Genomic DNA, 22850 nt, shown 5'->3' on the forward strand with positions numbered 1-22850 from the left:
GAATGTCCAGACTGATTCGAACTGAAAGAAAAACTACTCATATAACTCATGTAGCCACTTTTTACAACCGTGGTGAGCAGAAAAGCATCTCAGAATGCACAGCAGAAATGCCAAAAAAATTATTTTTATTTATTTATTTTTTGGGCAGGTGTTTCCACACCATTCTTTGTAAATTCTAGAGACTGTTGTGCATGAAAACCAGTCCATCTGACACACAAATGGCCGGTTGGATAACTTGGACGAATGTACTGGTGTTCTTAATAAAGTAGCCAGTGAGTGTATATGTAAATCTACAATAATTATTTAACTGATAGATCGCTAGATCATTTTTATCAACATTTTTATAAAATGTATTAAAAGCTAGCAGCGTAAATAGAAGACATGAGAGCTGTGAAATTAGTCACTCTGACCATCAACCATCAAATAATGTGTAGTACTCGTAAACAACCAGCAGGGGGAGACACTGCACCTGATTTGATGAGAAACTGCATCACATAGCCACAGGTAGATTTCCCAACCCCGCCTCTGCTGGGCAGTCGGAGGGCTTGAACCTAAAATGGCCCCCTATTGGACAGAGTGTGCTACGAAGGCTACAGAAGCCGTTATTTCATACCCTACATAGTAACCCTATATAGGGAGCATGTAGGAATTTGGTATTCAGCCCAGGTTGTCTCCTGTAATCCAGAAGGAGGCTTGGCAACAAGTTACTCCGACATTCATTAGGCTGCTAACCGACGAGCCTTTTTTCATTTGCAGCGATTATTTTTTTATCCATTTTGTATAGTGTTCACTGGATACACGTTTAGGAAAATGAATAAACTTATCTTTATGGATAATAATAGGTATTTTTACCTTTTCTTTGATTAGAAATAACGAAATAGCCCGGCGTTAGCTTGGAAACCTCCTCTACCGGCTGTTTCCATAGTTTAGTGTAGTTTTGTTTGTAGATTTTATTTAACAGTCAAATATTGACAATTCGTGGTATAGCGTTTTGTAAATTCAATATAAATCAAAACTGCTGCTTTAATCGGGTTTATCTACATTTAAAGGGTTAAAGTTTTGCGTTACTTTATTTTAATCTCCGTTGTTTCCGAGCTAACAGGCTAGCTGCATCCTAGCTAGCGACTGAAAACAAGTGGCATAAAAAAGTTTATTGGAGATGTTTTTTGATGCTTTTCTTTAAATTGTGTCAGGGCCAAAAGGAGAAGAGTTATTGAAACATAGGTTGGAAACTCAGGTTGTTTTTTAAAGCACTACCTCGTCAGGAGAATTTAAAAAAAAAAGAAAGAAAGAAAGAAAAGAAAAGCCGTGGCGCTCCTCGAGTAGCCTTCAGCATCAGCGAGCTCCATTTCCAGTCCCACAGTCACCATGCTGGCGGGGAACCAGCTCACTTCTGCACTGTTCCGAGGTTTCACAGGACAGGTGCTCGTGTAGCTGGAAGCGTAAAGGCTTTTAAGGGAAGTTCGTCCCTCAGTTTTTTTATTTTTTTAAACCAGGGATAAATTTAGCCAGTTAAGTCCGCAGTTTGAAGGCCAGGCGGAAGCTGAGTGTGTGTGAAATGGACGCAGTGGATCATCCTCTGGGCTTGGACTCGGGGTTCAGTGTCCGGGATCACAGGCTGCTCTCTGACTCGGACAGGACTGCAGCTCACAATGGACACTGTGGTGAAGCCTGGAGATTAGTGTGTGTGTCTCTGTGTGGAGGAGCTCCGTGGGGGTTCACTCTGAGAGGAGGACGAGAACACCGAGAACCGCTCATCATCACTAAGGTAAAGCACCAACCCCACTGCCTTTACACTGTCTGTCTGTCTGTCTGACTGTCTTATGGCATATCACTCATCACACTGCCTTTACACTGTCTGTCTGTCTGTCTGACTGACTGTCTTTCTGTCTGTCTTATGGCATATTACTCATCACACTGCCTTTACACTGTCTGTCTGTCTGTCTGACTGACTGTCTTTCTGTCTGTCTTATGGCATATTACTCATCACACTGCCTTTACACTGTCTGTCTGACTGTTTTATGGCATATCACTCATCTCACTTCCATTGAAGTATTAGCTATGTGTCTTTCTTTCTTTCTTTCTTTCTTTCTTTCTTTCGACACTCATCTCACTGCCTTTGCACCTGTTGACTCCATGGTGTACCAGCCACTTTATGCCCCTGTCTCTCAGCCTGTCTGTTATAAACAGAAATTGTACTTACTTTACACTTCATGTTACAGCTGTGATTTTATGCTTTGATAGCCACGTGTCTCTCAACCGGTCTGTCTGTCTAAAGCAATATAACCAGAAATTGTACTTGCTTCACACATTTTGTTAATCCTGTGGCTTCGTTACTTTATTAGCTACCTGTCTGTTAACCTTTCCACCATAAACAGAAATTTTGTTTGCTTTGCACTTCCTGTGGGACTAAGCTGGGACTAATACATTGTTAGCCATCAGTCTTCTCCATCTCTTTGTTTGTGAAGGACAATTTACAGTATTATATTTTTAATATCTACAATAATTAATGTTTTGACTGTTTACTTTGTTAGCCACACGTCTGTCAACCTGACTGTCTGTCTGTAATATAACCAAACACTATACTTACGTTACCCCTCATGTTAAACCTGTGACGTCCTACTTTGTTAGCTACTTGTCTTAATCTCAGATGAGCAATGATGCTAGCTGAATTCCATGTGCAGTCCCTGATATCAAGACAGACATTTTTTACAGTTCTGAGTTCATGATGTCCCTCCAGCTACTTTCTTCTCAACTGTCTTTCAACCTGTCTATCTGTCTATATTGAGGTAAACTTTAGAGAGAATCTTTTTAAAATACATGGACTATGAGCTTAAACTGTCTGTGTTTGCACTACTATTTTTTTTACAGTAAAATGTAATATATTAATATACACTGTAGAGTATTCTGACTATATGGGTGTAACGATACGCAAAATTAAAATTCGATGCAGTATGTTGGGTCTCAATACGATTCATTTTTGATACATTGCCTGAATATGTGCCTTAGGTTCCTATTTTCAAACATTTAACACATTCAACATTTTAAATGTACTATCACTGAAATTTGACACACAGTGTTTGTATGACTCTTAAGTAAGGAATAACACACTCCAGACTGTGCTTTTATATGAAAATAATGCACGCTGGATGAGTGAGGGTCAGGTTCAATAAACAGTCATTGTTTCACCACCCTCTCTGTTTTTGTGTTTGTGGACACCTGACCATCACATTCATATGTGCTTTTTAAAAATCCCATTCCAGATTTAGTCCCACATTGCTGTTATATTAACCTCCACTCTTCTTTGAAGGCTTTCCTCTAGATTTTGCAACATAGCTGTGGGGATTTTTCCATTCAGAGCATTAGTTAGGTCAGGCGCTGATGTTGGGTGAGGAGGTGTTCCAGTTCATCCCAAAGGTGTTCAGGGCTCTGTGGAGGCCACTCAAATTCTTCCACTCCAACCTTGGCAAACCGTGTCTTCATGGAGCTTGCAGGGTGCATAGGGGCATTGTCTTGCTGGAACAGGTTTGGGCCTCTTAGTTCCAGTGAAAGAAAAATTGTAAAGCTGCAGCATACAAAAACATTCTATACAATTGTGTGCTTCCAACTTTGTGGCAACAGTTTGGGGAAGAACCACATATGTAACAATTTTCCTCACAGGATCAATAAAGTATATCTATCTATTTATCTATATATCTACACCGATCAGCCATAACATTATGACCACCTGCCTAATATTGTGTTGGTCCCCCTTTTGCTGCCAAAACAGCCCTGACCCATCAAGGCATGGACTCCACTAGATCCCTGAAGGTGTGCTGTGGTATCTGGCACAAAGACGTTAACAGCAGATCCTTTAAGTCCTGTAAATTGTGAGGTGGGGCCTCCATGGATCAGACTTGATGGCCAGCACACCCCACAGATGTTTGATTGGATTGAGATCTGGGGAATTTGGAGGCCAGGTCAACACCTTGAACTCTGTCATGTTCTTCGAACCATTCCTGAACAATTTTTACAGTGTGGCAGGGAGCATTATCCTGCTGAAAGAGGTCACTTCCATTAGGGAATACCGTTTCCATGAAGGGGTGTAACTGGTCTGCAACAATGTTTAGGAAGGTGGTACGTGTCAAAATAGCATCCACATGAATGCCAGGACCCAAAGTTTCCCAGCAGAACATTGCCCAAAGCATCACACTGCCTCCGCCAGCTTGCCTTCTTTTCATAGTGCATGCTGGTGCCATCTTTTCCCAAGGTAAACAATGCACACGCACCGGCCTTCCACATGATGTAAAAGAAAATGTGATTTATCGGAACAGGCCACCTTCTTCCTTTGCTCCATGGTCCAGTTCTGATGCTCACCTGCCCATTGTAGGCACTTTTGGCAGTGGACAGAGGTCAGCATGGGCACTCTGACAGGTCTGTGGCCCCATACACAGCAAGCTGCGATGCACTGTGTGTTCTGACACCTTTCTATCATAGCCAGCTTTAACTTTTCAGCAATTTGTGCTACAACAGCTCTTCTGTTGGATCAGACCAGACGGACTAGCCTTCACTCCCCATGCGCATCAGTGAGCCTTGGGCACCCATGAGCCTGTCGCTAGTTCACTGCTTGTCCTTCCTTGGACCACTTTTGGTTGGTACTAACCACTGCATACGGGAACACCCCACAAGATCTGCCGTTTTAAAGATGCTTTGACCCAGTCGTCTAGCTATCACAATTTGGCTGTTGTCAAAGTCTTTCTAATCCTTACGCTTGCCCATTTTTCGTGTTTCCAACACATCAACTTTGAGAACCGACTGGTCACTTGCTACCTAATATATCTCAACCCTTGACAGGTGCTATTGTAACGAGATAATCAATATTATTCACGTCACCTGTCAGTGGTCATAATGTTATGGCTGATCGGTGTATGTATGTATCTATCTATCTATCTATATGGAACTGTCTACTTGTTGATATCATAGTAAAGTAGAAATCTTGCAGGTTAAAGCTAAAGAAGTGTGTCCAACCACAGTAGTGACTCTTTTTCCACCTTTACAATTACAACCATCCTGATTGATTACCTTTATCCTATGATGAAACATTTCTATCCTGATGGGAGTGGTCTTTTCCAGGATGACCCCACCAACCTCCACATGGCATCAGACCTCACTTAATAGTTTGATGAAGATGAAAATGATTAAAAACATATGCAGTGGTGGTCATCCGTCTCTCTCTAAAGCAGAAATTGTATTGTCTTTGCTTATCTATAAGCTAACATTCTAATAACTGAAGTCACTGGCCAATATACATTTATACAATCAAAAACAAGGCCTCACTGGTATGACTCAAACTTAATACTGTTTTAAAGCTGTTACTGCACATCATCGATAGATTGAAAATATTGAAACATTTGACGATTTATCAAACATAAATGATATTACACTTATCGACTAAATGCCACTGCACCCTGAGAATTGCATTTTGAGAAATGTACTGAGCATTTCTGTTTTTTCCAAAACAAGATTACTTTCTGATAACTGGTCTCACAACCACAATGAGCTCCAGACATCTTGCATTTAAACCTCATTGGATGTGTGTTTCACGCTGTTTGGTACATGAGAAGAAAGGGCACAAAACTGCACACAAATTGTTTTAGTCAGCTTTAAATATCTGTTGTGGACCAGATTAGGTTTAAAATGGTTTAAAATGCTGAGTTGAGTGTTGAGGTTAAAACATTCTGTTCTTAGGGACAAAACATGCTGACAAACCGGCACCGATCAAGGCTGACTGATGATCTCCATTTGCTTCATATCTTCTCAGTGTACTCGAACATACTGTAGACAACTAATGGTTGATATGTACATGCGTTCTTTGCCTGTGGGAAAGAAAAACCTCAGCATAGCAGGAGGTGCCTGTGGCATATATTCATAATTTAAAGAAAACTGGGAGACCCGGTATTGTGGTTTAAAAAAAAAAAAAAAAAAAAAAAAGCTTTTGTCCTGAATTGCTTGCTGCTGTTGCTGAAATTGTGGCTCTCTATTGAGCATGTGTATAGAAATGAATGATCGCCTGTTGTTTGCTAGTGTGAGCGCTGGGTTATTCAGCAACCTCAGTCAGCATTGATGGGCATGATTATTGTCAATGGTGCAAAGCATGCAGCAAAAACTACGGTTACCGCTGAGCAACTGACAACTGACAGACTACAAAACATGTCAGCTTGGTTGCTCACACTGGCTACTCGATGCATATGCTGCGATGTTGGAGGCTGTTTAGGATTTTACCAGAAATGCCACTGAAGAAGAGATTACATGAATCCAAGCATGAGGTTATGAAAGTATGCACCAGGCTTTCAGCATCATTCAAATTAAGTAATGGTCATAAACTGAGCAATGTATAGATAGATAGATAGATAGATAGATAGATAGACAGATAGATATCACCTAAATCAAAGATACTGAAACAATATGACAGTTCTTATTCATTTTTAACAGTTAATGTTAAAATGTTTTAATGTAGCCCTACAGTTTTGCTGGTTAACTTAATATCAGCAAATATCATCACAACTATCATGTATTGCAATATGATGTTTTCTCCATTTCATTCCTTCTATCTGACTGCAAGCATATAAAAGCCTTGGCGCACACATTTTTCACTGAAATAAAGATATTGTTTTGATGACTTTGTAGAGAAAATAAGTGTGGAGATCATTCTGAAGGCACCTTTTCAAGCCGATTTATAAGTGCTGTAGTGTTGGAACAGATAGCTGCATTAACTTAAATTGTCCATGTATCACAAGATAGTAGTTAAAAATACTCTTACTGGCCAAGAGCCAAGGGTTACTGTTCTACTGACTGACTGCTGACTTGCTGACTATTGACTTTGTGAACACTTCTGCTGAATGGGAAGAGCTGACAGTTGACAGGATTTATATCTGACAGTTTTATAACCTCATTCAGAGGTGGACAAATGATATGTTTCAGGGGTGTAATGATACATTTTAGGGGTGTTTTCAATTGATTAAAACATTCACCATTCTAAAAAATGCTAAATGTAACAACATATGGTAAACTAGCTAGCCAAGTACATTAATACAGACTAAGGGAGATGAACAAGTATATAACAAGTATATTTCTTTTGGTTGTTAAATGTGCTTGTCCACTAGGAATCTATGAATAAAAAAAAAAAAACTAATATCCCGAACCCAGGTCTGCTTGTCCTGGGTGTCTGGGCTACTGATTTGTCCACTCCTGGAATTGATCATTCGATTTGGAGAAGTATTTTTGAAGGGATATCAATTCTCATAAATGTATGAAGGACTGATTTTCTGGACACATGTTAAAGCCACTCTGGGATTCAATTATATAATCTATTGGGAGTTAGAGAGGAAGTGTAGACTAGACGGCATGTGGAAAAGAGGCCCAGAGTATTCGGCATCTGTTCACGTGGCCTGAAATGGAAACTTTGCATTTTCAGCCTTGAAACACATTCTTTGGCAACTCATTTAGAACAGAGGGCGAAACTCCTCTATGTTTTGACTGGTTAATTATCAACTCAGAAAGACCTTGCTGGTAGATTTCGGGGTGTATTATATATTCAGTGTGGAATAACCTACATGCTTTGACTGTGTACTCTTTAGCTCGAACCTCTTCCAAAGTCCAGCCGTTTAAGCAGTGTGCATGTTCTCCAGCAGCAGTTTCACCACGTCTCAGACGCGCTGCCTCGACTTCCCCGTGAACTCACTGTACTTTTGAAAGCCATGTGACCCGCAGAAATAGAAATCATGCCATTGCTAAGGTTCTTAAGGAGATCAGAAGTTTAGGCTGGATCCTTTTTCTTGGAGACTTTCTGAATGGTTGGCGCTGCTAGAAGATGCTTTTGAGTTTGTAAGGTTGAATGGATATGCTGTTGTTCACCTCCTGAGAGTCTTACTCAGCAGGGAATGTTGGCATTTTTCCATACCTCCCGGAGCGCTTGTCACACCTCAGCAGGTGGTGAGATCAGTTAATATTATACTCTTATATCAGCATGTTGTTGTTATTGTCAGTTATGCCTTTTATGGAAATCACTCACTGGATCTAGTAACATTTTTACAGGTCAAAAGATTCTGGCCTGTTTATTGTAGTCTTTATAGAATTATTTCATGAGGTCCACTTCAACTGTGTAAGATTTATATTTTTTTCTTCTTTTTTGGCATTATGAATGACATGTATGTGTAATATTTTATGCTACATTTGTCAATATAATAATCTTTATTCACTTGTGATGGATGGTAGTATGTAGATTTAGGTGCCTGGCTTTTTATTTCCAAAATGTGCCATTGATTTTTGGCAGTGAAGGTACTTTATCGTACCTTATCTGTTGCATTTCACAAGGCCAGGGTCATAGTAACACTGATATCTGGAGTGTATCCTTGGGCATCTCGCATTTACTTTTTCTCTTATTGTCTCATTGGTCTTTTTTAACATCCAGGTGCACACAATACTGCTCTGTATTAGGGGTTGCACAAGTACAAATTTTTACTAGTAAAGCAAAAACATGGACATTTTTTTTTTTTTTTTTCTTTAGGCTCCTTTAATTTTTTTTTTTTGCAAAAATGCACTTCGGTTAATTTGACAGGCTACAAATTTAAGCTTCAGTGCTATGAGGCTGCACTGTCAACAATGGTAAATTAATTGATGCATTTAATATACAAAATAATAAATCTTTGTATTATGTTACACAATTTAAGAACATATCAATCCTTAAAATGGTTATAGCTTAATGATGGATGGAAGATGTAATGTCTACAGCAGCATCTGGGAGTTTTTTTTGCACCATTTTTAACTCCTGCCTCAGTACTAGCATCCAAAACTAAGAGTCTTTGTGCCGGCATGCCGCTAATCTAACACTAAACTAGCTGAGTGGGATTGGAGAGTGACGTGCAACCTGCGGCTCTGCAAGTGTTCTTTTGTACAGCGTTGGCCACAATGGAATTCACTATGCTACAGTGCAAGGATTTTATTTAGCTTTGAAGGACACCATTTAAAGGGCAACATACACATCGTGACCAATTTCATCATTACAGATCATCAAACTGAGACAATAACAATAACAGCCCGTCCTGATTACAGGTTTTATATCAGTTAAGGAAGGACGTGGCATACTTTCAATTCGTTTATGGTCACATTTATCACTGTGGAACACGAATGAAACAAGTTAGTTCCTGTTATCACTTGCATTATAATAACTATAAACAGCCCTCCCCAGTCTCTCTTTTCTCACTCTTGAAGTTAATAAGATAAAAACGCAGCTTGTGATGTTGCTGAGAAACCTCAAAGACCTCCATGACTTTGCCATGCTGAAAAACTTACAGCTTGCCTTTCGACTGTTAGAAAGACTCCTTCCAAAAATGGCAAATAAACGTCTCCTCACAGAAAACTTGACCATGTCACACATTTTTAAAATCCACATATATGTGGAGCATCTGCCATACAAGTTCCTGTGCAAACTCTTACTATAAAAACAATAACAGTTATCAGAATATGTGTATTTTTATATACCTTATAACCCTGTTGTCTAATCCCTGATGTTATAGAAAATCAACACCTTCTGACCAATCATATTTGGACATTCAGCAGCACTGGTATGGATACACTGAACTGTCCAGGGAATATAATTTGTCCACTGAGAGTTTGGACAGTGCTACAAAATGTCTGCCCCTCAAATATGCACTACAGGGTAAATAATGAATGGATTCAGACATGTCATGGGTTTCTTCAGAAAGTGATAAGGTTCTTAGTAGTGTTTGTAGAATACACTGGCAGTTTTGTAATACTCATACTTGTTATTGGTAACTAACTGTGTGTGTGTGTGTGTGTGAGCTAGAACAAGAACATGTGAGTACAGTGATATCAGTGAGTTGCTTTAGTTACTTTAGAGTTTGGCTAATCAGTTGTTTGTCAGTGCAAATGCTCCAGTATTGACTAAAGCCAATATATACATCTGTTGCTGTCTCCTCATCTTACTTCGGGGGATGCACACGCACTTCTGCTCGCACTGCCTTTTCGCCTGATTTCTCTGAGGGTTCATCAAGGCTTCTCGTGTAAACTGGTAGTGCCAGGAACATGCATGGAATGTCAGAGCTTTGCAGTATTCTCCAAATGTACTGAATTATACCTGACAGCCTGAAGCCTGTTGGAAAGGCACAATCTAGCATCTGGGATAAATTTAGCGTGGATTAGAGAGACCCGGACAACTTTATAGGGTAACCTTCACTTGGAATTTAGCCATTAAATTTTTAAATGAAGGCTGTGAACACACTGTGCTGCACTTCATTCCCCTGAAGAGCTTACTGAGATCTTCATAACCTCTGAAGGACCCTCCTGGTTTTTAGGACATATGCGTTATAAGGCATTAAAGTTCCCATTATTTAGGAAAGTACGCATTTTGTTTTAAGTCTGTAACAATGTGACAGTTGTTCTCATTCATACCTGTTAGTATTAAAGAGGTGGATAAATGGTATTAGTGACAAGCTCACATTTCTCTGTGTCCTGGTTCTTTACTTTTAGACGCCTAACCATTCATTGCTAGATTACTGTGAAACAGACTTAGCTGTCACTGAGAGGCTTTGTTTATTAACTCAATTTATTTGTTCACGGTTTTACTAATTAATGGAAATGAATGTGCCGGAATATCCAACTGCCAAGAAGCTGGCTTTATTTAAATGGAAAGTATTTAGAGTTAAAACGAGAGAAAACTGGAACTAATTAAAATTCCCCGCATTCTTTTCATACCTTTGGTTTTGCCAAAGGTCTTCATTGTGTTTATTTTAAATCCCTCTTTTCAGTGATCCCAAGTAATCCTGTTTTACACTGTTTACACACTGGATAGACACTTTCACAGACCCCATCTGTCTTTAAGTTCAATATGAATATAGTCATTTGTGGAGAAATGGATCGGATCATGAATCTTAATGTTATACCATCATATAAAAACCTGCCAAGTTGACTAAAAAGTCTTGCAGTGAGACCAAGTAAAAGCCTTTCATAACAACCTTATGTCAAATCTGTTTTTTTTGGGTGTGTGTTCACACAGAAAGCAAATGATATCTGTCATGCATTTAGCAAGAAAATCTGATTTGTGGCATTTCAGTTTTAGCATTATGAACATAGCCTTGACCTTTTTATATGATAACTTCATTAGGGACACGATGCTAATACTGGGTGGGATGCATCAGGGTTTTCCCTAGGTTTACAGAGGGCTTAGGTGCTGTCTGGGTTCCGGGTGGTGGTGGTTGGGGGATTTGAATTTCTTCGAAAGAAGTTTTTGACCATTATCCTTAGCATATTTGTGAAAGAAAGCTAGCAACGCTTATTGTACTTATAGTCAAAAGTCTGTTTATTTCACCAAATAACATGTTTGAGATTTAATGAAAATATTTGTGGATTACCTTAACTGGTACTCGTAGAAAGAATAAACATGATGAAATACATATGTAATTAGTTTGAAAATGCAACCAAAGGAGATTCAAGAAACTTAAAAAAAGGTTTACACGTTAAGAATATGTTTCACCTTTAAGTAAGGTTTCAACTAAATTATATATATTCACAGATAAGTAATAAATAATTCACAAAATATGCTAAAACGTATTTTACAAAAATGAAATATGCAAATTTTGTAGGCAGACGAGGCAGCTTGCACTATATGACTGTCTATTTGAGCATCACTAGCTGCGTTTACGTGGACACTAATAATCCGATCGTAATTGGACTAGAAGCACAATCAGATTTAAAAAGTCACATGTAAACACGTCAATCGGAATGAATTGGCCAAAACCGATTAAAATTTCATTCGGATCGTAAGGGGTGGTTTAAACCTTTTCAAATCCGATGGAGAGGACATGTAAACACTTCATCGGATTGAAAATGAAACCAGATAGTTCTGCGCGTGTGCAATGACGTACAAATCACGTAATGACGTATGACGCACGGCTGTCAGCGGTATTGGGGCTCTGACTGTAGCCTCACCAGGTGCCATGTTCCCCTCCACCATTGAGCATAGTGTCATAAATGACTCTAAAATTCTCCTTCCACTCCTCGTCTGTGAAGTGGTGCAAGACGACATTGTCCCACCAGTCCTTGCTTCAGACCCTCATCCACAGACGCCTTGTTCTGGGCTCGGGAAGGGGCATTTTAATTGCTTTATAAATACATGCAGTACCGCAAAAAAAAAAAACGCGCTCGTCGTCTTCTAATTAGCAGCTGAAATAGGCAAATGTTAAGTCTGCTTTTTAAAACGAAAAAAAGAAGCAATGGCAAGAGAGTGGCTGCTAATATCTGCATGTTGGAATGGCGGGAAATGTGTATTCTTGCACTGTGCGATTACTTTATTCAGCATTCTTGTAAACACTGCGATCGGATTAATCAATCTGATTGATTTCATTCCGATTGAAACAAAAAGTGTCCATGTAAACGTGACTACTGTCTGCGACTGGTTCTCACACTACACTGCAGGGAGAAAACTATTTCTGTTAGGGACAGTCGTGGGAAATGCTGCACAAACTGCGAGTGTTTGGAGAAGAAGCTACCTAAGGTTAGGCGAAGTTAGGCTGTGTTCACGCGTAATGTCTTTTTTTTTGTTTGTTTTTTTTTTTTTTTTGTTTTGTTTTTGGAAGCGGTCAGCACCTTTTTTGCATAATAATACAGTGGAGTAGACCATGTTTTCAAAAATGCTCTGAGCTTCTTTTGGGATGCTCTCAGCTGCATCAGAAAAAGACATTACGTGTGAACACAGCCTAACTTTGTTTAGCTACCAAGCCATGATAGATACTAATGTTAGTTCAGTTGAGGTATCTTTATGTAACCTCAACTAACTAGGTGGCTAACATAACTTAATTAACATCGCTATTGTCAGATAATGTAACTTAATTAATATTGCATTGTTAACATTGCATTGTTACAAAGAAATATCCAATCAGCTTGGTGATGAGCATCCAATCTCAACTCTGCCACATCCCAAAGGTGGTGCCACGAAAACATTCGCCACACCATTACACCACCACCACCACCAGCCTGAACTGTTAACACAAGGCACATTCTGTCCATGGATTCATGTTGTTCATGTCACAACAGAAATCAATCTCAAAGATTGACAACATTTGTTCTTCAGCATTTGTTCTTCAACATCTTCCACTGTCCAGTTTCAGTGAGTCTGTGCCCGTTGTATCCTCAGATTCCTGTTCTCGGCTGACAGGAGTAGAACCCGATGTGGTCTTCTGCTGTTGTGGCCCATCTGCCTCAAGGTTTAGTATGTTGTGTGTCCTGAGATCCTTTTATGCTCACGACGGTTGTAAAGAGTGTTTATTTGAGTTACTATATCCTTCCTGTCAGCTCGAACCAGTCTGCTGTTCTCCTTTGACCGCTTACATTAACAAGGTATTTCTGCCCAAAGAACTGCCACTCAATGGATGTTTTTTGTCTTTCGCACCGTCCTGTGTAAACTCTAGAGACTGTTGTGAGTAAAAATCCCAGAAGATTAACAGTTTCTGAAATAATCAAACCAGCCAGACTGGCACCAACAACCATGCCATGGTCAAAGTTGCTAGGATATGTGCAATGATGTAGTGGTGATATTTTCATAAATTATGTCGCAATACACTTTTTTGAGATATCAGTATTTTAATAATATTTACAAACTCTGATGACAAGCGGCTGTTTAGATGTATATTTTTTTCTTCTTTTCACTGTTAATCAGTTTTTCTAAACATTATATTACGTGTCACTGAGCATAGTTTTTAAATGCAGCACTGCTATCATCATAATACATATCACGTATTGTAGAAATGTTTTGATGATATGATATTATTGTCATTATCACACACCCCCTCATGACGAAACCCATCTAATGTTTAGTCTCTAGCTGACTGCTAAGCTCTGGGAAGAATGATGTTGGGATAAAAAAAAATGCAAAAGTTCAGAGATAGTGTCAGTGCTTTTAAGGTGCTAAAAGACACCACTTGTATGGTATCAGTGGAAATATGTAAAGCATGTGGACTGTTGTCTCATGTTAACAGAAAAAGCTTTGCCCTATCCCGTTGTCATTGTTTCAAATCTTCCCACAGGCAGTGACAGTATTTCCTTATTAAATTCTCAGTACTTCATTTTCATAGTCGAGCAGGTTTTAATGATTCCCGCAAGATATGAGACCTCAGTGCATTTTTAAAAGGACATCTGTGAAAAAGTTCTAATATAGCCAACTTTTTAATTTTTTGGTTTTATGTGCTTTTTTTATTGGTTTCAGACTCATTGTTCTGGTTTTACCATCAGGCATCTTAGATGCTGTGTTAACAAAGGCGCGTCTCTTGATCTGCACACGTGGTTGGTGGTTCGTATTGTTAGCTCCGACCGTTCTAAAGAATTTATGTCAAGGAAACAGGACACGGCGTCATATTGTACTAGTGTACATGCACAAGACAAAAGCATTGTGGTGTGTATGTGTTTGAAGCTGTGGGATAAATTGTGAGCTGTGTGTGGGAGCGCTGCGGGACCGAGAGAAGCTGTCAACGCAGCACTGCACACAGGACAACAGTCAGCACAACACACACATTCCACAGATCCACATCCTTTCCCCTCACCACAACGAGCCCCAAAATGCACATTCAGCAAGGTGGAAGGCAGGGGCTGTGAACTACATATGTACCTGTAATCAGTTGTACAATGTCGTACAGTATTATCATGGACATTTGTACATATTAGCTTGGAAATTTGTTCTCAGATTTATAGTTATAAATATAGTTTTAATTAAAGAGTCCACTGATGATGTTGACAGAGGACAGCTTGTCTTAAAGCACATCACCATCAGATCTGTAACATTTCACAAAACTGGACAACAGAGAGGCTCAGCTACTAGGAAAATGGCAGTCTCAAATCAGTATCAGATTTTTCTCAATATTTAGAGCCATGATATTATCAAAAATGGGTAAGGGCGCATTCCTGGTTTTTAATATAGTTTTAAATAATACACTGCTTGGCCCCTTTCTTTAAACTCTGGCAGTGTTTTAGCATCTTATTTTGAGAAAATACTTGACTTAGTATTGTATTCATTTTATTGGCTTTATTGCTTTGTCATTTTATTAAATATTTCTAACAGGGCTGCAGTTTCTGCTTAGTTTTAATATCTGCACGAGATAATGAAAGGAAAAAGGGTATTTTAACATGGTGTAATCAAATATCATTTTCCACCGCAATTAAACTTCCTTCCTGTGTGTGGCAGTGCACATGTTTGTGTTTGACTGACTTAATCTAACGAAATAATGAACAGAAATATTAAACGCACTGCAAAAGCATTACTGAGGCATTACGTCAGCTCGATATTTAAATAATAGTCAAGTAATAAAAGGTAATAACTGCCACATAGTTTACAAGACTGCATCCACTGTGATATTTCGGTTATTTAGATTATTTGATATGAGCAAGATGGAAGAAAATTGCACTGAATTACCTAATTCACTGTAATTTGCATGCTATATTTACTAAAGCTGTGAGTGAAAACACAGAAATGAATGCTCCATGGGAGAGCAGCACTGTGTGCATGCAGCGTCACCGCTAGTGTAAAAGGGGATTAAACTGCAAACCTGTGGTACAGAATTTTGTTTTTTGACGATTTGTAATAGTGTTGCACTGAACAAAACTAGAAGTTAGCTTCATATATGATTTCCCTCTCCTACTCACATGAGAGTAAAAACTGTCTACTCTCGAGACTTCTGCTGCTTTTACCAAGACCCTTTTGTTGGCTGCAACAAGAAAATCGATAAAAATACTTGGCAACTCATGTAATTATTGATTAATCGGACTTTGTTCTGAAGCATTCTGTCACGTTACGTCGCTTTATTTAGACTCAGAAAGCATTTGGAAATGGAAATGGCGAAGCACATTGCAATAGAGAAACAGTGCAATCTCCTGTATGAAAGTATGGAAACTCTGTACATTGCACACCACAGTTGGCCTCATGCCATAACTTGTGCCTTCATATTTCGATTTTGTAATTATTTGTTTGTGGTGAATGTGAGAAACGGTGGACGTGCGATGTTCCTGGCTGAACTGTGCTTATTAACTGTGTGTATTCTTTTAACAGCTCTTACCTCATCCAGGTTTCTAGCTGTATCTAGCTGTAACTGTTGGGATAAAAATGAACAGGGTCTCGAATGAATAATTAGTCGAAGAGATGAACATTTTCACAACATTTCAAACACACCTCATGTCATGAAGCAAGTAGTGTTGGGCAGTGAGTAGCGAAGCTATTCGAATCAGTTAGCTTGTAAGTAGTTAAATAATTTTTCTACCAAGTCTTAGGATACATAATATATTTTAATATATACATTTTAGTGTGTGTGTGTGTGTGTGTGTATATGTGTATATATATATATATATATATATATATATATATATATATATATATATATATATATATATATATATATATATATATGTCATCAAATCGCCACCCTGCTTTCGGTTCACAACAGAGTTGATACTGAAAAGAGTTGATTCACTGAAACATAGAAAACCGTGAGTCAGATTCAAAGCTTTTTGGAGTCGATTCCAAGTACAAATAAGACATATAGTTGCAAAGAACTGTGGGGAACCAGTTAAAAAAAAGTACAGAATACAGTTAGTTTGAGTGTCTCATTTGGTTGACATAGACATAACATAAAGATAAAGATAAGATTCTCATACTGTGACAGATTATCTGATAAATGTCAGTAATGGTGTATTTAGTATCCTGTTACCAAATAAATCCCTGGTAAGAGTTCTGGAGTAGTGCTGACTGAAGTGCTGCAAAGAAATACAATTTATGAAATAAATATTTTTGGTATTTAATATCCTTTTTTTTTTTTAAAAAAAACAACTAATCAATTACTCAAAATATTTTAAATGGTACTTGATTATTAAAATAATCAATAGGTGCAATCAAACTATTTTGTGACATTGGAAACCATAATTTGTTTAGGTGACGTAATTTCGGTGCTAGTTCACTGCTAATAGAGGATTTCATACATAATATATAATTCATATATATAATATGAATGAAATACCAGGCGCAGTGTGGTGTGTAACTTTGTCACAGTGGATCATACCATGTGTCTCACTTCCTCACACTCCGCTGTGCATTGTGCTGTTGGGTGATAACTCGACTGCTCTGGCTGTGCAAAGCTAACTCTTCGTGTTTTTCTATTGTTCTTAGTCATTTATCCTCTCAGTGTGGTACGGTATGCCAGAGGGGGGCATCCACTGGAGTGTCTGCTTTAGATTAGCTTTTGAGGTTATTTTAAGTCTGTGCTTGTTCAGGCATTTTGAAGCATTTTCCTAGTTTTATGTTCTCTAAATGAACACTGGGTTTACAGAATCCTGCACATTCTGAAATAATAAACATGATGAAGAGTGCATTGTACACAGGCCAGAAGTTAAACATTGTCCATTCTTAACAAGCACACATTTTTGGTTTGATGGTTTAGGATGTTATGTTGTTCAGGAATCTCCTAGAGGTTTCAAGCCAAATAGCTTTTGGGTTTGACTCTTGAAACTTCAAAAAATACTTCAGTCCCTCAGATGACTAGTTCAGCAAAAAAAAAAATGAATGCAAGTTTCCAAGTACCACAAACACAATCGATCAGCTTAGATATGTTTAGTGTCATGTTTGGCGCCTTTAAGCAGTTTTGTTGAATTGTATTTTTTGCAGTTGTACTTTTGAACTTTTTTTCCCCACTGCACCGATAAATTTAAAACAGCAAAGTTTTACTAGTACAGATGAGGATACAGACAATGTTGGGCTTAAAAACTTTGGCTGACATGAAAATGTAGGAAAATACACTGTCTGGTAATCCTGTCAGTTGTAATGCTAGCCACAGTACTGTAATCGAGCTTGGCAGAATTCAATCATGTATATAAAGAGGTGTTATATGTTAAAAGATATTTTCTAATCCTGTTGTTGGGGGGTAAAAGCCAAATTCCATTCTTTCTTGTAATGCATTTCATAAAGAATGAAGCCTATGAGCTTTAGGGTGACCTCATTAGTTTGGCAAATTGTAAAGCACCTTCAATATGCTGACGTAATTGTACCTTATGATGTTAAACGAAAGGAATGCAGCCTACTTTCCTAATCTCTAAAACTGTTCAATGATGTCTGCAAACAAATCCTGAGTGAACGTTAAAGCTACCTGAGAAGCTTGGAGTGTTGTGCTGTCATGAAGCCCGGCATTTGCACGGACACAGTATTCGTTGTGCTGAAAGGTTAATGTTTAGTCTAACGAAACACCACCTTGTCTTGACCTCAGATAGCACACCAGCACCCATTTCAGCTTATTACACATCATTTCAGGAATTCACTCCGGCCAAAAGCCTTCACCTTCCCCATGGACTCGTCCAAATCCACCTTTTATGAGAGAATAAGTAAACGGCATATGATTAACCTGTGCTAACAGACTCTGCTGGAGCCTGACCCCCGCTGTGCTCGTTTAGTAAGCAGAACATGCCATTCCAGTTTAGTCATTCAGACCACAACTCTTATAACAATAACTTACGACAGAGCCATCTCTTGAAGCTTTAAAGGAACCTTCTTTCATTTCAGACAGAATATAATCTATAACACATTTTTACATGAGCACTACGGATAAGCATGTTTTGTTATTGGAGCGTTTGCTCAGCTGTAGGGACAGAGGGGGACAGAGGGACATGATGTTCAGAGTGTAATGGTGAATTATAAACCCTCATGTCAATTTCTATACTTTGAGCACATGGCATTAATCAAAATCCAGCACTCACTTGCTCTTTTCTTTTTATATCCAATTTTTAAAACATTTTTAAATGTCTGATTAAATGAGTACATGCAAGTTGACTAATATTGCATGTAGCCTATGTCCAGTCTGTGTTTTGTAAAATGATACCTGCCACTTTTGTAGCCTGCATTTGCAGATGTCTAATATTAAACCAGCCAAGTACATAGAAATCATCAAAATTCCCAGGAAGACACATTTTTTGCATAAATAAAATGTGAAAAAAAAAAAAATATATATATATATATCCCGATTTTTTAAAATGCAAGCAGTATAGTAGTTGCATAAAAACTGTTATAGATAATAATACATTTATTATTAATAAAAAAAATTATAGTGAATTCATAATTTATATAAAAATAATTATTTTTATTTTACAAATTCACAATATCACAATACTGATATTATTGTGAAACAGTGACAATACCCATTACCCCAACCATTTACTGCATGTTCTAACTAAACATGTATTCGTCACTTCTGCTTGTGTGTTAAACTGCATGTTAAGTATTCCATAGCTATCACAATAACAGTGATCAGTGCTTTATAATAATAATACAAAAAAACCTAAAACATGACATGACAAACTAACATTGGCTTAGTTTATTTATAATCTTTTGTTTGCATTTATTTAGCAGGTGTGTTTGTCGAGAGGGACTTACATGTGAGGAATTATCCAGTCCAAGCATAGAGCTGGACAATGTCCCTGTATGTTTGCACTCTAAGTATCATGTATTGCATGTGCTATCCATTTTAGATATTATTATATGAAGGGTGCCAATAATTCTGGAGGGCATATGATTTGCATTCATGGTGTGTGTATGCCTTGTTCTGAAAACCTGTCTTACATAGTGTTTGTCTGTTTCTAAGCTTGCCATTCAGACGTTTACAATTTAAACCCCCTCATAGTGTTATACATATCAAAGTGTCCTGTATATTTCTTGCATTGTTGTGTTTATTAAGAGAATTTTACAGAATTTTCTTCATGCATTTCAGGTTGAAGAAGGCAGCAAGGCAGCGGCTGTGAGGCTCCAGGTAGGAGACGAGCTGGTAAACATCAACGAAGTTCCCCTGAGCGGCTACAGACAGGAGGCCATCTGCTTAGTCAAGGGCTCCCACAAGACTCTTACTCTGGTGGTGAAAAGGTAATCTAGGCGTGCACACACACACGCACACAGATGCATGCAAAGCCTCACACACCTGTTCCCCATGCGCCGACAGCTCCCATCTCCATGGCTACGTTTTAAATGCTACCATAGTGATGAATTGTGGCGGTGATGTGATACACAGACTGCGTCTTTGTGCTGAGCGCTGTGTGCTCAGTGTGTGGCGTGTTCTGTGCGTGCGTTATAAGAGCATGAGGCAGTATCTGTGCCACATAACACACAGTTATTAATCTTTCCATTCCATTAATCTTTCCAAAACCAGGAACTGATTTTATTTAACCATTTGTCAGAAATGAATACAGTATTTTAGTCAGTTGATGCTCACTATTTTAAAAACACATTATTTAAGTAATTAATAAAACACAATGGGGCATGCTGTTATAGGGGGGAAAAAAAAAAAATCAATGACAGGGTGGTGAGATGGTGTTACGACTCCACAGTTGATTATTTTACTATATAGTGTTTAATTCTCACTTATTCTTTTATTCTCATTTATTCTTCATTGCAGTAATTTGCCAGCAATTATGAACGAGACTTCATACTTTTTATTCATTTATAGTTGCATTTAATGTTGTGGAACGTCTGTGAGACAGTTGTTCACTTGCCAGCATTTTTTTTTCTCACTCTTAAAATTTAGAAGAAATAAAATGCTGCAGAGAAACAAGAAAACTCCTCTGTCCTGAAATCTTTCCTGTGGCACAAAATATACTGTTACAAAGCACTGACAGTGGAGACTCCTTCCATAAATGTTTAATAAACGTTCCCTTACAGAAAATTCTGCATATCACTGATTGTGGGGTTTTTTTTTTTGGTTTGTTTGTTTGTTAAATAACACATTCTACATCAGTTTATTATTTGTCTTAGATTGTGGAATGTCTGCTGTACAAGTCCCTGTTACTGTAGAACCGGATAATGTATTAGAACGAGTGTATTAATGTAAACCTGTGATTTCAATTACAGCCAGCATTATTGAACAGGGCTACAGTTATGGAAAATTAATCTCCACTTTCTGACCAGTCAGATTTAAGAATTCAGTAGCACTGTGGTGTAAAATTATTAAACAAATCTTTGAAATTAAAATTTTGAATATCCTGCTTGTACACAGTTTGCTTTTTTTTTTTTTTTTTTTTTTAAAGTAGTTGCAACTCCATAGACCTATATTTCATTCATACTTAAATTTGAACTTAATGTGTATTCTTCTTTTTTAAATTTTAAAGGTTCTTGGTAGTTGATTTGGACTTTTGGACTCTGCATTATCAATAGCAGAGCTTTATCGTCCTGTGGAAATAGTGTGCAAACATTAAGGTGTGACTGATTCACTACAAGTTTCCTAGTTGTTCCACCCGTGTTTGTTTGTTAGTATCCCATATGCCATTACTGTGATCAGATCTGTGCTCTGAAATGGCTTACATTCTTATATTTAATTTTTTTTTTATGTTTGTGAGACAATAATCACAGGAATCATTTGTTCTTCTGGTTAGTTAACAGCTTTTCACATATTCGTAGTGCGTAAGCAAAAAAGACATTCATTGATGTGCATGCACAGAAAAGTCATGTAAAAACTCTGAGGTCTGATCTGGAAGTTCTTATTAGGGTCACATGTCAGATACATCTACTTTGGGGTCCAAAAGTCTGAGAGCACTAGTGAAAATGCTTCTATTGTGCATTCTTTTCTAATTTAATACAACGATGTTCGTTACAAATTATTGACAACTTGAGTAAAAAGTAGAATCTTTGAAATATTGCCATGAATTTCAGAGTTTCTTAGTATTTGCTATGTCCCCTTTCTTGGCTTTAATGACAGTGTGCACTCGAGCTGGCATGGACTCCACACATTTGTGCAAAACCTTATGATCCACTTTAGATCAAATCCATTGGCGTGTCGTCTGAACACAAGGATAATCAAGCATAATTAGTGGCCAAGTTAATTACTGTGGTTGGAAACTAACATACTAGGTAAAGGGTGGCCAATTCCATATAACTTAAATTCCATATAATAATAATAATAAGAAGAAAGTTAATGTTCAATATCTTGAATACTTAATATTCGAGATTCTGCACTATTTTTAGGTCCCGAATCACAAATATTAAGTATTCAAAATTGAACATTTACTTTCTTTGTTTAAAATATTTCAAAATTCTAAAAGCTTCTGTTTTAAATGGGAAAAAAAGTCCCATATTTTCAGTGTGGTCTCAGACTTTTGGACCCCACTGTATGTATACATTAGATATGTATCCAACTTTGGAGCACATAATTGTTCAAATTTTTTTTTCTTACTATTAAAGATCTGTTTTAGATTAATACCCAATATTCAAGTCATTTTAAGTTTAACTGTAAGTTTTGATTTTCATACTCAACATAACACAAGGTGTATTTGCAGTGTGTGTCAGCTAAAACTAGAGCTGAGTAATTTTCCTGCTAAAAGACACCTGCTGAACCTGATGCTCAACATGCTGAGATAAATCGGGCATCTTTGAGCAACATGCCGTCAGCTCTGCCGACCTGTAGAGTTCAGAGCTAGCCTTAATCTAACACACCTGGTTCAGTTAAACAAGTCCTTCAATCGGATTATTATATGGAATATAAGTTATATGGAATTGGCCACCCTTTACCTAGTATGTTAGTTTCCAACCACAGTAATTAACTTGGCCACTAATTATGCTTGATTATCCTTGTGTAAGCGAGCTATTCTATCAGTTAGTGTTAGCTAATCAAATCAATACCTTGCAGTAAACACGTTCTTCACTGGCATAGGAAAGTAGATGACTACATAAACTATTTTATAAGTTGTAGTGCTTCATTTCTGCACTAATAAATCAGTGCCATGATTCACACAAGTCATAGAGAACTCATTGTTTCAAACTAGCCTGTTTTTCACGCTTCTCTGCTAGCACA

At 37.9% G+C, this 22850-nt stretch overlaps 1 protein-coding gene across 6 annotated transcripts in view; it reads left to right on the forward strand.

Moving 5' to 3' along the window:
- The first annotated feature begins 651 nt into the window (after nucleotides 1-651).
- The window catches only part of shroom2a (shroom family member 2a), a 47577-nt gene continuing 25378 nt past the window's right edge, over nucleotides 652-22850 (forward strand). For 2 of the 6 annotated variants that reach the window (XM_053229524.1, XM_053229539.1), the window contains exons 1-2: nucleotides 652-1768; nucleotides 19785-19933. In XM_053229524.1, coding sequence (XP_053085499.1) covers nucleotides 1559-1768; nucleotides 19785-19933 — 359 coding nt within the window. In that variant the 5' untranslated portion in view covers nucleotides 652-1558. Of the gene's footprint in view, nucleotides 1769-4853; nucleotides 7972-19416; nucleotides 19497-19784; nucleotides 19934-22850 lie in introns of those variants that run through there. The other 4 variants (XM_034312229.2, XM_053229532.1, XM_053229536.1 and 1 more) reach the window with 4 other exon arrangements.

The sequence above is a fragment of the Pangasianodon hypophthalmus genome, chromosome 2 (assembly GCF_027358585.1).
Source record: "Pangasianodon hypophthalmus isolate fPanHyp1 chromosome 2, fPanHyp1.pri, whole genome shotgun sequence".
Taxonomy (NCBI): domain Eukaryota; kingdom Metazoa; phylum Chordata; class Actinopteri; order Siluriformes; family Pangasiidae; genus Pangasianodon; species Pangasianodon hypophthalmus.